We start from the raw sequence: 17078 nt of genomic DNA on the forward strand, positions 1-17078 counted from the left end.
AGATGGTCTGTGTGTGAGTATGTGTATTTGTGTATGTACGTGTGTCTCTGTGTGTGTTGTGAGATCATCTTGAGGGCAGCCTCTCCTACCAGGTGAGTCATCAAATCTAGCCCCCAAGGCCAGGTCACTGCTCACTGAGTTGGCACTAGAAGGTGCTCTTTGGCCAAGACTTTTCTAACCTTGATTGTTTCAATCCCATTCCTATGGGAGGCCTGTGTAGATGCAGGTCCACCAGCAGGGAGGAACTCAGAAGGGAGGGGGAAGCAGCACTTCTGGAGCTGAGCCTTTGTGGTTCTCCCTCCGCAGAGCAGCCCACAGGAGAGAGAGACGCTCCCTCCGCAGAGCAGCCCACAGGAGAGAGAGAAGATCTTCTACATATCCTCTGGGTCCAGTTCCTCTGAAGAAAGTCTGGAATCAGCCAGCACCAAGCAGAGCCAGACACCATCTAAGCAGAAAGTTGAGATTGGCCAAGGAGTGTCAACTCCCCAAAGGGCACCGCCTTCAATGCCATGGCCTCACACATATGGCAGAGAACAAGACTCAGAGCACCAGAAGAAAACGGGTAAGAACCAAGGGGTGTGCGTATATGCACAAGAAAAAGGGGAATGGGAAAAGGCCCACCTAGAGGTGTCCTGGGGGCTGGTGTGGGAAAGGAGAGTCACAGGTCGGAGAGCCCATTCCGGGGAGGCCTCCAGAGGAAACCCCCGTGAGGTGGGCCCATGGTCTCCCGTTCCTGTGGGCTCCCTGTTGGGGTCAGCTTTGGAGAATCCATGGAAGGAGCCCTCTGGGCGACCTTTTCTCTTATTGATTCTTTAGCTCCAGCTCTGAAAGCATACTTGGCTCCGTGTCCAAGGACAGCGCCAACACTGATCTCTCGAGTACCAGCTGCACAGCCACCCGCTGTGGCAATATTGGACAAGTTCCCAGAGGACCTAGCATGGTTACAACTGGAAGAAGCCCAGGGTCTCACATCAGTGTCTCTGTCTGGAGAACCTCCCACCAATGAGTATCTTGCCTCTGTATATTTTATGATTTTTATTCTTTGTTTTTACATTATCTTTTATATTTTCATTTAAATAAATTGTGATTGATACTCTTCACAAGCATCCATTTGCCTTTTTTTTTTTTTCGGTTTTTGGGTCACACCCGGAGAGCACAGGTGTTACTCCTGGCTCTTCACTCAGGAATTACTCCTGGCGGCGCTTGGTGGCCCATATGGGATGTTGGGATTCGAAACCAGGTCTGTCGCGTGCAAGGGAAATGCCCTACCTACTGTGCTATCACTCCAGCCCCGCATCCAGTTGCATCATAACATACACTTCATTTGTTCTGGCATTCTTGAAAATATTCATCCAACATAGAAGACAACTCATCTTCATAAAACACAAATTAGAAAATTCATTGATTTCTCCGCAGACCCAGTATGTATTGACCTACTGTTCAGGCAATGCTCTATAATACCCAGTAGTAGTGCTAATAGATATTCACTAACAAAATTGGGGCGAACGAGACAGCACAGGGGGTGGGGCACTTACCTTTCCTGAACCAGGGGCCCAAAGCACCATCAGGTTCTGGAGCACAAAAGCCACGTAATCTCCAACCAGGGTTTTGGTTCACTGTATCACTGTCCTCCCATTGTTCTTCGATTTGCTCGAGCGGGTCCAGTAACGTCTCCATTATAGACTTTGTTGTTACTTTGTTTGGCATATCAAATACGTCATGGGTAGCTTGCCAGGCTCTGCAGTGCGGGCGACATACTCTCGGTAGCTTGCCGGGCTCTCTGAGAGGGGTGGAGGAATCGAAATCAGGTTGGCCATGTTGGCTGTGTGCAAGGCAAACGCCCTACCGCTGTGCTATATATATATAAACACACAAGGCTCAACATTTTACAACATGTTAGTGATCTCTTATAGAAGGACTTAACGGCCCCTGGGTAGAATACACACTCCTTCCTCTAAGGATACTTTTTTTATAGGATTTTCAGCGATATTTTTCGGAGGGGTCATACCTGTCTATGCACAGGAATTTCTTCTGGCTCTGCACTCAGGAATTATCCCTGGCTAATGGTGCTCAGGGGACCATATGGGATGCTTGGAATCGAACCCAGTTTCACCGCATGCAAGGCAAACGTCCCACCCACTGTGCTATCACTCCAGCGCCCTGGCAGTTTTTCATATCAAACAATACAAGAAAATAAATTATTTCAGTTCTGCTTTGGGACAGGGATTGGGGTTCGGGATAGAGCTACCCGAAATATGGTGGTGAGAAGGTGTAATGGTGGTGGGATTGGAGTCTGAATATTGAATATAATCAAATATTGTAAAACACTTTATAAAATAAAAAAAATTGGGGAGTTGGAGCGATATGACAGTAGGCAGGGCATTTACCTTGCAAGTGGCCGGCGAGGTTTGATTCCCAGCATCCCCTATGGTCCTCTGAGCACCACCAGGAGGAATTCATGAGTGCAGAGCCAGGAGGAACCCCTGCACATCACCGGGTGTGGCCCAAAAGGAAAAAAAAAAAAATAATAATAATAGTTTTTAAAAATGAGGGTGGTAGGGAATAAGTTATTGCACAATTAACAGTCTCTGCTCTTCCTCCAGAAACCCAGCCGCACGGCTCCCCACCAAATCCCATTTTCTTTTCTTAAATTTAATTTTATTTTTAAAATTTTTAAGTTTTTGAATTTTTCCATTTTTAATTTGTTTCTTTAAATTTTTTACTTTTTAATGAATCACTGATAATCACTTGATTATCACACCAAGCTCCCGGGAGAGAACAAGGCGGAGACTCCTACCTCGTGCCTGACTGTCCTCACCAGGGCCAACAGCAGAAGACGTCTGGCATAAGGCCAAAGTCATGCTGAGACCAGTCTCCACATGCTTCGATGGGCTTCACGCATAAAGGAACTGGCAGAGGAACCCAGGTGTGGGGTACCCGGGGCTGAGATCTCCAAGCCTACACGGTTTGGAACTGGACCTTCCAGTAGCTAGACAGTTACACCCACCAACTGCTGTGTAACCTGAACAACTGCCAGGATACATAGATTATCACACCAAGCTCCCAGGACTTTTTATTTATGTTTATTTAATATAAACATAAATAATCCCATCAGCGGCCAAGACTCAGAGACTATAAAATCCAGATCCCGGACGAGAGCAGTGCAGTCTCTGCCCCCGCGCCTCGGTGTTCCTTCCCGGAGTCCCTCGGAGGGGAGCGGGTTGAGCTTTCCTCCCCGCCCTGGCCAGGGCTACAGCAGCCGGAGACCTCCAGGACCAGCCACCACCATGCTGAGACCACTCTCCGCACACCTGAAGGTACTGGCAGAGGGACAAAGCCACGCGGGTTCCGGGGCCGAGACCTCCAAGCCTACTCGAATTGGAGTCGAGCATCTTCCACCCAGATCCTCCAAATTCCAGTTGGCGGGGGTCACACCCACCACCTGGCCCCCTGGCGCCGTGTAATCCCATCAGCGGCCAAGACTCAGAGACTATAAAATACAGATCCCGGAACCACGCGGCCGCATTCGCGGCCGCGCGACCTCTTATTATCTCATTCCTACTTTGGACAAACTTGCAGGCTGTCGAATGTAGCCTGCCCACAGGGCAGAGTCTGGCAAACTCCCCGTGGCCTACCAAATATGCCAAATACCAGTAACAATGATGGGTCTCATTCTCCTAAAGAGCCCTGAATATAATCTCAGGGCTAGGATGAAAGAGACGTTACTGGGGCCTGCTCGAGGCAATCGACGATTAACAGGATGATGAAATGATGAAATGAAAAAATTTATATTTTGGTTACTCTTTTTTTTCTGGTTTTGGTTTTGAGTTCTTGAGCCACACCCAGAGATCAGCCAGAACGGGCCAGGTTCTTGCTGCCCCCAAGACTTTAACTTAAGGAGCTGCTTAGATCAAACAGGAGGGCAGAGGTGTTCAGGGCAATCCTGGCTCTGTGCTCAGGGACCAGACATGAAACGGGGAACTGACCCAGCATCAGCCTTGAGGAGGCAGAGAATGGTCTTTCCCTCTGCGCCGGTCTCTGGCCCTGGCAAATCTAAATCATCAGAAATTACCTTGGGTTCCTTGAATTCCAAGTCTTCTCCGTACTGAATGGTAAAATCAATATGCTGTAATACAATGTTCTTGCTTTCTTCTTCGGACTGATCGTAAGGCAAAAGTCGGACCATGCTGTAATCATCATTGTACAAATTAGAGATTTCAGAAAGGTCATTCAACTGATGCTTGAGTGTGAACATTGGTAGTCTTATTAATACCATCTATGCCTGTGCAGGTAGGAGCAGACAGAAGAATAGCAAATCAGCATTAATTTTTTTATGACCTCTTACCTATTGGAACACTAGTAACATTACAACATTACTTAACTAAAGACTTTTTGGAGCGATAGCACAGCGGTAGGGCGTTTGCCTTGCATGCAGCCAACATGGCCGACCTGAGTTCGATTCCTCCGCCCCTCTTGGAGAGCCCGGCAAGCTACCGAGAGTATCTCGCCCGCACGGCAGAGCCTGGCAAGCTCCCCGTGACGTATTCGATATGCCAGACACAGTAACAACAAAGTCTCCTATGGAGACGTTACTGGGCCCGCTCGAGCAAATTGAAGATCAACGGGAGGGCCTTTACTTTAATTTACATTACTTTACTTTACTTTACTTTACTTTACACCTGGTGATTCACAGGGGTTACTCCTGGTTCATGTACTCAGGAATAACTCCTGGTGATGCTCAAGGGACCTATGGATGGTAGGAATCAAACCCGGGTCGGACGCATGCACGCATACGTCCTACCTGCTGTGCTATCGCTCCAGCCCCGACCAGAAACTGAGAATTCTTTTAAAGTAATTTATCTGCATTCAACCACTGAAAATTTCAAAAGGGTACAGGCAATTCTCATGTGCCAAGTGGCCAGGAAAAAAAGACATTGCAGAATTTCTCTGCTGTGGGACGGGAGAGCTCGTACACTGAGGTGGGCGCTTTCCTTGCACATAGGCAAAGGATGCACCCGGGTTCGATCCCCCGCATCCCATATGCTCCCTGAGCCCACCAGGAATGATTTCTGGAGGCAGAGCCAAGAATAAACTCTGACCACTGCTCAGTGTGGCCTCCTGCCCTCTCTGCTACAACCAATGACAACTTTTTTCAGAGGTGAGGGGAGGCCACATCCAGACAACGCTGGTGGCGACCATATGGTGCCAGAGATGAACCCTGGGCCCCTTGTGTGCAAAGCCTGTGGTGCTGCCCACTGAGCTCTCTCCCTACTTCTATACTAACTTCGAAGCAGACAGCCCACTGCTCCCAACATGCTGCTCCCCTATAAAAAGAAATGCGCCTGTCTGTGCCGTCCATAAGGTGGCCACTGCCTGGGGGTGTGTAATCATGTGACAAGACCATTAAGAAAAATATGGGTCTAGGGAGGTGCGGGGGGAGGTGATGAAGAGCTACGACAGGGGTTACAACTGGCCTGCACCCCACACACCTCAGTTTGAACACCCAGCACCACATATGGTCCACCAGGCACAGGGGAGAAACAGCCCCTGAGCACCACCAGGTGTGGCCCTCAACCCTTAAAAACAACCCACAACAACCCCAAACACTTGCAAAACTCATCAGCCCAGGGATTAGCACAGGGCTTCATTCTTGGCACCAGATGGCATCCTGAGCATTGTTGGGTACAGCCAGGAAGCAAACAATAGTGCTGATACGGCCCTCAGGGCCCCAGCACTGACCACTACTAGCCTGGTGGGCCAATAATCAGAGTGGCCCCTAGGCCCCCCAGCAGAAGAGGCCCACCCCCCAACCACCAAAAATTAGAAAAATACAAAGTCTTACCAGCCCACATATGGCATTAGTCAATTTTTTGAATTTTTTGCTTCTGAAGATGCTTGTAGAATCATCTAATAAAGAATACATGTCTGGATCTGGAAAGCTTCAAAAATGATAGACTGGTGAATCAAAGAATTCGAAACACTAAATTTGTAGACTGACAATCGAAGTGAAACGAAAAAGGTTCAGCACTGCAAATGTGACGTTAATTATAGTGAACTTACTTCTCAATTTCCTTTTTAGCTCTTTTACTCAGCAGGTCCATTTTTGTCATGATGTTAACTTGCGGGATTTCTAGGGATACCATAGCACTCAAGGCTGCCAAGATGCCAGAAATAAGCTGAAAGAGGAAACAGGAAAGGAACGATGAATCAGTTGTCACCAACAGTGTCCACATAAAAGGTTTCTGATCCCCACTGGAACAAAACCCACCTAAATCGGAGAAACGCTAAGGTTGGGGCCCGAGCAAGAGTCCAGGCTTTAAGGCGCTTGCCTTGCTCCTGGTCAGCCCAGGTTCTAGCCCAGCACTCCACAGGGTTCCCAGAGCACTACCTAAGTGATTCCTCGGCACAGCGCCAGTAGTGAGCCCTGAGCACTGCCAGGCTGGGCCTAACAGAAGACTGCTGGGCCAATAGCTGACCTTAGGATTCTAAAGGTGAGGTGGGAAGGAGAAACGCGATCTACAGTGACCACACTTCTCCACTCAACAATATTTTAGAGTGTTCAGGAGGTAAGTGGCGTTGAGTTCAGCACTGAGGAAACATGTAGTGACAGGGATTAAAAGCATGTGGGCCACATCAAGGCGAGCTCCTTAAGCCCTTTACTATTTTTTTTTGGGGGGGGGAGGGTGGTAATACCTGGCAATGCACAGGGGTTACTCCTGGCTCTGCACTCATGAATTACTCCTAGTGGTGCTCAGGGATGCTAGGAATCGAACCCGGATTGGCTGTGTGCAAGGCCCTACCCGCTGTACTATCACTCCAGCCCCCATTTTTAAATTTACTTATTTATTTATTTTTGGGAAGCCCTGTACTATTTCTGACCCTTTAACATTATCTTCTCTCATGCTCCCCCTCCACCTCCCCTGATGGGTATTTCCTTTTGGGTTTCTGGGTCACAAAATCCCCTGATATAACTAGTGGGTCACTTCGGCTTCTGCACTAAGGAGTTACTCCTGACCAGCTTTGGGAACCATATGGGTGCTGGAGACGGAACCAAACGCCCTCCCTTTCAGTTTTGGGGAATTCCCAGTAGTACTCTGAGCTTTGTGGTCAAGGATCACTCCTGGAGCAGCTAAGGGGGCCCAGTGACAGTACGGCAGGAATGACACCCAGGCGGGCCACATGCAAGGCAAGAGCTCTACCCACTGTACTATCTCTCAGGCATCCAGCTTTTTATTTTTCTAGTTTTGGAGCCACACACAGTGGTGCTTGGGACTTACTTCTTTTTTTTTTTTTTTTTTCTTTTTTTTTTTTTTCCCCCTTTATTTTATTTTATTTTTTTTAAAGTTGTAGATTTACAATTTTTTGTGCTTTGGTTTCAATTATACAATGATCAGATACCCATCCCTCCACCAGTGCCCATTTTCCACCACCATGGATAATATCCCTCCCACCCCCATCCCCCCATCCCCCCTGTCTCTGTGGCAGGGCAATCCCCTGTGTTCTCTCTCTCCTTTTGGGTGTTGTGGTCTGCAAAAGAGGCATTGAGTGGCAAACATGTTCAGTCCATAGTCTACTTTCGACATGCATCTCCCCTCCTGGGAGGATCCTCCAAACATCCTTTATTTGGTGCTCCTTTCTCTATCTGAATAGCCCTTTCCTCTAGGATACCCGGCTGGCCTCTAAGTTATGGAGTAATCCTCCTGGTGCTGATCTCAGCTATTCTTGGGTATTAATCTCATACTTTGTTACTCTATATCCCCCAGATGAATGCAATCTTTCTATGTCTATCCCTCTCTTTCTGACTCATTTCGCTTAGCATGATACTTTCCATATTGTACCACTTGTATGTAAATTTCATGACTTCATCTTTTCTAAGAGCTACATAGTACTCCATTGTGTAGATGTACCAAAGTTTCTTTAACCAGTCATCTGTTCTTGGGCATTCAGGTTTCTTCCAGTTTCTGGCTATTGTAAAGAGGGCTGCAATGAACAAACAAGTGCAGATGTCACTTCGACTATACATTTTTGCCTCTCTGGGATATATTCCCAGGAGTGGTATTGTTGGGTCAAATGGGAGCTCAATTTCTAATTTTTTGAGAATCGTCCATACTGTTTTCCAGAAGGGCTGAACCAGTGGACATTCCCACCAACAGTGAAGGAGTGTCCCTTTCTCGCCACATCCACGCCAGCATCGGTTGCTTTTGTTCTTTTGAATTTGGGCCAGTCTCTGAGGTGTGAGATGGTATCTCATTGTGGTTTTGATCTGCATCTCCCTGATGATTAATGATGTAGAGCATTTTCTCATGTGCTTTTTTGCCATTCGGATTTCTTCTTTGAGAAAGTTTCTGTTCATTTCATTGCCCCATTTTTGGATGGGGTTGGATGTTTTCTTCTTGTGGAGTTTAACCAGTATTTTGTATATCCTGGATATCAACCCCTTGTCAGATGTGTATTCGGTGAATATCCTTTCCCATTCTGTAGACTGTCTTTGTATTTTGGTCACTGTTTCTTTGGAGGTGCAGAAGCTTCTTAGTTTAAGATGGGACTTACTTCTGACACCGCCCTGGGACGACTCCTGAAGGCAACAGCTGAGAGTTGGGGACCACTAGAACTACACTGAACTGTGCACAGGGGGCAAACTCAGGGCCTCGAAACACACCAGCTCTATGCTCTGCCACTGGAGCAATCTTCTTAGCATATTAATTTAACAAACATAAGTTTCAAGTCACTCCTGGGTATAGTTCATGAACTGTTAACAATTAAACGATTATGACTAAAGGTATTTGTACACTGCTTGTGCCGGAGACTGAAAATCAAGGACAGGTATAGTTTCAAACCTTGAACGACTCCACCATGAATTGAGAATCAACAAGAAACACTCCACAGACTCGGAACTCCCACTGTTCCAGCTGCTGAACCAGCTGTTTCATCACGGGCAGGTTTGTGTACAACTCGATCTGACCGACAAGAACACAAGCTTATTATAAACATGAAATACATTCAACCATCTATTATGGGAAAAAACTTTTCCCAGAAACTGTCTTTGGGGGCTTGAGAGATAGTATAGAGGGTGGGAACTTGCCTTGCACACAGCCAACCTGGGTTCGATCCGATAGGGTCACTTGAGCATAGCCAGGAGTAATTCCTGAGCACAGGAGCCAGGAGTAACCCCTGAGCATCATCAGATATGGCACCTGCGGTCCCCCCCCCCCCAATTCTTTTTAAAGGAAGTCAATCCCTGCAAGTAATATATCCAATTTTGCTTGTTTTAAGCCGCACGTGGGGATGCCTGAGGGTCTCTCTGAAACTTCTGGGAGGGCTCGAAGCTACTCAGAGTCCTACATGCAAGGCCTACTACATGCAAGGCCCACTACATGTAAAGTATGTCCCCAGCACACTATATCTCTAGGCCCTATACTATATTCAATTTTTGTGTTTTTTTTTTGGGGGGGAGGGGACAACCTGATAGTGCTCAGGGCTTATTCCTGATTCTGTGCTCAGGGATGACTGTTGACAGGCCCCAGTAACCATATAGGGTAGCAGGGATCACCTTAGCTGTGTTCGAGGCAAGTGCCCTACCCCCTGTAGTATCTCTCTTGCTCCCCCAATATTTTTTTTTCATTTTGGGTCACACCTGGCGATGTGCAGGGGTTACTTCTGGCACTGAATTCAGGAATTACTCCTGGCAGTGCTCGGGGGACCATACGGGATGCAGGGGTTCGGGATCAGCCGCATGCAAGGCAAACGCCCAACCCATTGTTCTATCACACCCGTTCCCCTGGCCCCCCCAAGAATTTTTTAAGCAACTCTGGGTGCACAGGTATGTAAAAGGGGCATACAAAGATAATATACCGTCATCATCATCATCACTGTTCTCCTGTTCATCGGTTTGTTCGAGCAGGCCCAGTAACATCTCCATTGTGACAATTGTTCCTGTATTTGGCATATCGAATATGTCACGAGGAGCTTGCCAGGCTCTGTTGTGCAGGTGATACTCTTCGGTAGCTTGCCGGGCTCTCTAGGAGGGGCAGAGGAATCGAACCCGAGTCAGTCATGTTGGCTGCTTGCACTACAATTATTAAAAATGAGTTTAAAACGGGCTGGAGTGATAGCTCAGCGGTAGGGCATTTCCATGCACGCAGCCGGCCCACCAAACTGGGTTCAACTCCTCTGCCCCTCTCGGAGAGCCCGGCAAGCTACCGAGAAGATCTTGACCACATGGCAAAGCCTGTCAAGCTACCTGTGACGTATTCGATATGACAAACACAGTAACAACAAGTCTCACGATGGAGAAGTTACTGGGCCTGCTCAAGCAAATCAATGTACAACGGGAGGACAGTCACAGGGATTTCATTAGCGATAGCACAGCGGGTAGGGCGTTCGCCTTACAAGCGGCCAACATGGCTGACCCGAGTTCGATTCCTCCGCCCCTCTCGGAGAGCCCGGCAAGCTACCGAGAGTATTCGATATGCCAGACACAGTAACAACAAAGTCTCCAATGGAGACGTTACTGGGCCCGCTCGAGCAAATCGACGATCAACGGGAGGGCCTTTACCTTTACCTTAACCTTACTATTATTATTATTATTATTTGCTTTTTGGATCACACCCGGAGATGCTCAGGTGTTACTCCTGCATCTGCACTCAGGAACCACTCCTGGCGGTGCTCAGGGGACAATATGCGATGCCGGGATTCGAACCTGGGTCGGGCACGTGCAAGGCAAACGTCCTACCCGCTGTGCTATCGCATCGCTCCAGCCCCGACAATGACATGTTTTTAAAACAAATTTTTATTCTCTTATTTTGAGGGGAGGAGGTTTGGGCCACACCCACTGGTATTCCTGGAGGATTCCTGACTCTGTACTAAAAGACAACTCCTGGCAGTGCTTGGGGAATCCAATATGGTACCAGGGATCCAAACCTGGAATAGCAAAAATTAAGCCAAGGGCTTTAGCTGCTGTACTATGGCCCTAAAAAAAAAAAAAACCTTGGTTTTGGCCCATACCCACTAGTACTCATGGAACCATATATGGTGCCAAGGACTGAACCTGTGTCTGCCGCAGCATCCTACCCATCCTTCTGTCTCTCTAGCTCTAAAGCAAACCTTTCAAGAGCTGCATGACCAGAGCTGAAGTGATAGCACAGCAGGTAGGGCATCTGCCTTACACGCAGCCGACCCGGGTTCGATTCCCAGCATCCCATATGGTCCCCTGAGCACTGCCAGGAGTGACTCCTGAGTGCAAAGCAAGGAGTAACTCCCGAGCATCGTCAGGTGAGACCCGTAAATCAAAATAACAATAATAATAATAATGATAATAATAATAAAGCTGCATGACCTGGCGCCCAAGAAACAACAGGCTGAGCATATGCTCTGCATGCAGAAAGCCTGGGCTCAGTTCCCAGCATGCTTTGGTCCCCCAAGCAGGGCTGGGAGCAACCTCCTGATAATGGAGTTAGGAACAGCCTCAGCCCCTAGCACCTCTGGATGTGGCCCCCAAAGAGAAGAAAACGAACAGACGCTCCACAGCCCCTCATGGGATGACAGTCTACTGTCCAAGAATCTGGGATAAAAGTAAATGAGATGCTAATTTCACTTTCTCCCACCAAGGACAGAACTGCACAACCCAGGGAAGGTGACAATCTAATTACTGAGCTACCTGGACAGTCAAAAAGGATGTAGTCATCCTCGACATGGCCAAGGCAGTTCTCCAGCCACTCAAAGTTATTGGCAAAGTTCTCCATGCAAAAAAACAGTCCTCCATTGGGACCGAAGCACAGGGAGCCGTCCTCCAGCACTTCATCCACCTCGATCAGTTCCCGGATGTCTGCAAGGAATAAACAGGAAATAAGTGCCCATTCCAAAATATTTACGTTCACTAGTAATTATTACAACTGTGACAGTATCCAAAAAAATTGAACAGGGGCTAGAAAGAAAAAACAAGAAACAAAAACAAAAAGACACCAAACAGGGGCCTGAGGAATAGAACAGCGGGTACTGCCCTTGTCTTGCCTGTGGACAACCCAGGTTCAATCCTTGGCACCTTAAATAGTTGCTCAGCCTGACCAGGAGTGATTCCTGAGCACAGGTCCAGAAGTACTGAACATAGCTGAGTGTGGCCCAAACCCCACCCCACCCATCAATAAAAGAAAAAGAATAAAACAAATAAATTGCAGTAGTCAAGGGATCAGTCTGAACGAAGTTTTCAGCTTCTGTGCCTCCCCAGAAGCAGGGGGCAGCACTCACTGCCTCAGGGCCCACAAGGAGAGGGAAGTCTGCGCCCTGGACTCACCAGCCATCACATCATAGGTGAAATGCTCCGCCGCGGGGTCTAAGTTCACCACCTGGACAGAACGGCCGAGGGCTTCACAGTGCTGGACCATGGTGGCACAGTAGGTGCTCTGTGGACCGGGAGGCAGGAGGGGACAGAGCTTCAGGCAGACCCAACAACACCAGACAAACCCCCACAGCCCCTGGTCAGTGTCTGCTGAGGCCCAAACTAAGCCTTAATCCCCGGGACTGGGCAGAACACCATGCAGTGCAGATCCAGCCCTACCTTGGCCACACTGACCTCGGGCCAGCGGACTCTTCCCGGCCAGTGTCCTTATCCCTGGGAGATGGTCTCCTCACTGCTATCAGGTGCGCTAAGTATGACTGAAAGGGAAGATTTCTCCCCCGCCCTTGATTTGGGGGCCACAGCCAGCGGTATTAAGAGGGGTCTACATCGTTTGGAGATCAAAGCCAGATTGGGTGTGTGCAAGGCCCTGCATGCTCAACCTTTCTGGATTCAATTTCTCTTTGCAAATGAGAATAGGGTCTGGAGCGTAGCACAGCGGCCAGGGAGTTTGCCTTGCACTCAGCTGACCCGGGTTCGATTCCCAGCATCCCCAGCATCCCATATGGTCCCCAGGCCCCGCCAGGAGTGATTCCTTAGTGCAAAGCCAGGAGTATCCCCTGTGTAGTGCCAGGTATGATCCAAAAACAAAGGCTGTGGAACTAAAGGGGCCCTGGTGTGGGGACACGGAGAGTCCAGAGAGCAGGACACTCCCCTCGCACAAGGCTGTCTCTCTTTCAATCCCTGGACCATCCTGGAAGCCTGCCAGGAGTGATCCCTGAGCACAGAGCCAGGAGTCAGCCCTGAGCACCACTGGATGTGATCCCAAAAGCAAAAAAATGCGGGAGCTCATACTCCAAAAATACTGTACCCCGTTTGACAGGATTCAAAGTAGCAGGCAACCAATCTTAGAGGGAAATATATATATATTTTTTACATACACACACATATATACTTTATATATGTATATATATATACATATATGTATATATATATACACACAAGGTTCAACCTTTTACAACATATTAGTGATCACTTATAGAAGGGCTCAATGGCCCCTGGGTAGAATACACACTCTTTCCTCTAAGGATACTTTTTTTATAGGATTTTCAGAGATTTTTTTGTTGTTGTTGTTTGTTTTTGGGTAACACCTGTCGATGCACAGGAATTTCCCCTGGCTCTGCACTGAGGAATTATCCCTGGCTAATGGTGCTCAGGGGACCATATAGGATGCTTGGAATCGAACCCAGTTTCGCCGCGTGCAAGGCAAACGTCCTACCCACTGTGCTATCACTTCAGCGCCCTGGCAGTTTTTCATATCAAGCAATACAAGAGAATAGATTCTTTGAGTTCTGCTTTGGGACAGGGATTAAGGTTCGGGATGGAACTATCCAAAATATGGTGGTGAGAAGGTGTACTGGTGGTGGGATTGGAGTCTGAATATTGAATGTAATCAAATATTGTAAAACACTTTATAAAATAAAAAAATTTGGGGGTTAGAGCGATATGACAGCTGGCAGGGCATTTGCCTTGCAAGTGGCCTGCAAGGTTCGATTCACAGCATCCCCAATGGTCCTCTAAACACCACCAGGAGTAATTCCTGAGTGCAGAGTCAGGAGGAACCCCTCGGCATCACCAGGTGTGACCCAAAAAGCAAAAAGAAATAATAATAATACTAATAATAATTTTAAAAAATGAGGGTGGTAACGAATAAGTTATTTCGCAATAAACACTCTCTGCTCTTCCCCAGAGCCCCGGCCGCCCGGCCCCCACAAACTCCCATTTTCTTTTTTTTTCTTAAATTTAATTTCATTTTTAAAATATTTAATTTTTTTAATTTTTCCTTTTAAAAATTTTTTTTAATTTTTTACTATCTTTTTTTTATTAGTGAAACACCATGAGGTACAGTTGTAGATTTACAATTTTTTGTGCTTGGGTTTTGATTTTACAATGATCAGATACCCATCCCTTCACCAGTGCCCATTTTCCGCCACCATGGATAATAACCCCCCCACCCCCATGCCCCCATCCCCCCCGCCTCTGTGGCAGGGCAATCCCCTGTGTTCTCTCTCTCCTTTTGGGTGTTGTGGTCTGCAAAAGAGGCATTGAGTGGCAAACATGTTCAGTCCATAGTCTACTTTCGACATGCATCTCCCCTCCTGGGAGGATCCTCGAAACACCCTTTATTTGGTGCTCCCTTCTCTATCTGAACTGCCCTTTCCTCTAGAATACCTGGCTGGCCTCTATCCTCCTGGTGCTGATCTCAGCTATTCTTGGGTATTAATCTCATACTTTGTTACTTTATATCCCCCAGATGAATGCAATCTTTCTATGTCTATCCCTCTTTCTGACTCATTTCGCTTAGCATGGTACTTTCCATGTTGTACCACTTGTATGTAAGTTTCATGACTCCATCTTTTCTAACAGCTACATAGTACTCCATTGTGTAGATGTACCAAAGTTTCTTTAACCAGTCATCTGTTCTTGGGCATTCAGGTTTCTTCCAGTTTCTGGCTATTGTAAAGAGTGCTGCAATGAACAAACAAGTGCAGATGTCACTTCGACTATACATTTTTGCCTCTCTGGGATATATTCCCAGGACTGGTATTGCTGGGTCAAAGTGATCAAAGTAGAGAGAGAGAGTAATGTGTAAATCATCTGCCCCACAGGTATAGGGAGGGTGTGGGATGGGGGTATATTGGGGATTTTGGTAGTGGAGAGTGGGCACTAGTGAAGGTACCGGTGTTTCATTGCATGACTGAGACTTAGACCCGACTTAGAACCGAAACTTTGTAACTGCTCTCACGGTGATTCAATAAAGACAATGATAAAAAATGAAAAAAAGAGTGTAAGGAGGAGTTCATGCCCAATTCAATCAGCTAATCAGTGGCCGAATAAATAGCAGTACACTCACATTTTAAAAAAAAAAGGAAAATAACATTTTAGCAGCACATTCTTTCAAGTGGCTGCTCAGTGCTCTCCCCAGGGCCTTGAGTTCACCACATGAACAGAACTTGTGGGAACAGGGAGAGCAGCAGCAGTCCAGAGGGGGCTGCACAGAGAGCAAACCCTGCTGCAGGGCCACAGCTGACCTGTCCTCCCTGTGATGCGCTCGATGACATCACCGACCTCTCTTTGTGATGCAACCAGACATTCTGCAGCCTCCCCAACTGCCCCATACTCATTACTTGGTTCACTGCGGAAACGCATAGACAGCAAACATGTTTTGCTGTTTACCAAGAAATCGTGGTTGTAAAACCCCCAAGTGTAGGACACTGAAAAGATTCAGAAACTGGGTGAGGACCCATTGGAGAACTCCCCGGAATTCTTCACGAAGACAGACGCTAGTTCAGGTCAGCAGGAACTGGCCCAGGCAGCCCAGCACTGCTGACCGTGATCAGTCTTCATCACTCCCTGAGTGTGATGGCACAGAAGCTGTGTGTGTGGAAGAGTGTGCACACCCGGGTGTGAACGTGTTTATCGGAGAGAGTAAGTTTGAGTGTGTACTGGAGATGGTGTGTGTGTGAGAGTATGTGTATTTGTGTATGTACGTGTGTCTGTGTGTCTGTTGTGAGATCATCTTCGGGGCAGCCTGCTCCTACCAGGTGAGTCATCAAATCTAGCCCCCAAGGCCAGGTCACTGCTCACTGAGTTGGCACTAGGAGGTGCTCTTTGGCCAAGACTTTTCTAAACTTGATTGTTTCAGTCTCATTCCTATGGGAGGCCTGTGTAGATGCAGGTCAAACAGCAGGGAGGAACTCAGAAGGGGGGGATGGGGGGGGAAGCAGCGCTTCTGGAGCTGAGCCTTTGTGGTTCTCCCTCAGCAGAGCAGCCCACAGGAGAGAGAGACGCTCCCTCCGCAGAGCAGCCCACAGGAGAGAAAGAAGATCTTCTACATATCCTCTGGGTCCAGTTCCTCTGAAGAAAGTCTGGAATCAGCCAGCAACAAGCAGAGCCAGACACCATCTAAGCAGAAAGTTGAGATTGGCCAAGGATTGTCAACTCCCCAAAGAGCACCGCGTTCAGTGCCTTGGCCTTACACATATGGCAGAGAACGAGACTCAGAGCACCAGAAGAAAACGGGTAAGAAACAAGGGGTGTGTGTATATGCACAAGTTAATGGGGAATGCGAAAAGGCCCACCTAGAGGTTTCCTGGGCGCTGGTGTGGGAAAGGAGAGTCACAGGCCGGAGAGCCTATTCTGGGGAGGCCTCCACAGGAAATCCCCGTGAGGTGGGCCCATGGTCTCCCCTTTCTGCTGGGCTCCCTGTTGGGGTCACCTTTGGAGAATCCATGGAAGGAGCCCTCTGGGTGACCTTTTCTCTTATTGATTCTTTAGCTCCAGCTCTGAAAGCATACTTGGCTCCGTGTCCAAGGACAGCGCCATCATTGATCTCTCGAGTACCAGCTGCACGGCCACCCACTGTGGCAACATTGGACAAGTTCCCAGAGGACCTAGCATGGTTACAACTGGAAGAAGCCCAGGGTCTCACATCAGTGTCTCTGTCTGGAGACCCTCCCACCAATGAGTATCTTGCCTCGGTATATTTTATGATTTTTATTCTTTGTTTTTACTTTATCTGTTATATTTTCATTTAAATAAATTGTGATTGCTACTCTTCACAAGCATCCAGTTGCATTTTTTTTTCTTTTTCTTTTTTTGGTTTTTGGGTCACACCCAGAGAGCACAGGTGTTACTCCTGCCTCTTCACTCAGGAATTACTCCTGGCGGCGCTTGGTGGACCATA

General features: G+C 47.8%; 2 protein-coding genes across 2 annotated transcripts in view; both read right to left on the bottom strand.

Moving 5' to 3' along the window:
- The window catches only part of ARPC3 (actin related protein 2/3 complex subunit 3), a 133273-nt gene that overhangs the window by 102880 nt on the left and 13315 nt on the right, over positions 1-17078 (bottom strand). The window lies entirely within an intron of this gene.
- Positions 1321-16717, bottom strand: LOC130016452 (GPN-loop GTPase 3-like). Its single transcript, XM_056107170.1, has 10 exons — positions 16690-16717; positions 15569-15606; positions 12290-12398; positions 11657-11824; positions 8838-8977; positions 6061-6176; positions 5841-5939; positions 4073-4199; positions 3183-3192; positions 1321-1373 (listed from the first exon to the last, which is right to left on the bottom strand). The coding sequence occupies exons 1-10, from the start codon at positions 16715-16717 to the stop codon at positions 1321-1323; spliced, it is 888 nt and encodes a 295-aa protein (XP_055963145.1).

The sequence above is a fragment of the Sorex fumeus genome, unplaced genomic scaffold (genome assembly GCF_029834395.1).
Source record: "Sorex fumeus unplaced genomic scaffold, SorFum_2.1 ptg000155l, whole genome shotgun sequence".
Classification (NCBI taxonomy): domain Eukaryota; kingdom Metazoa; phylum Chordata; class Mammalia; order Eulipotyphla; family Soricidae; genus Sorex; species Sorex fumeus.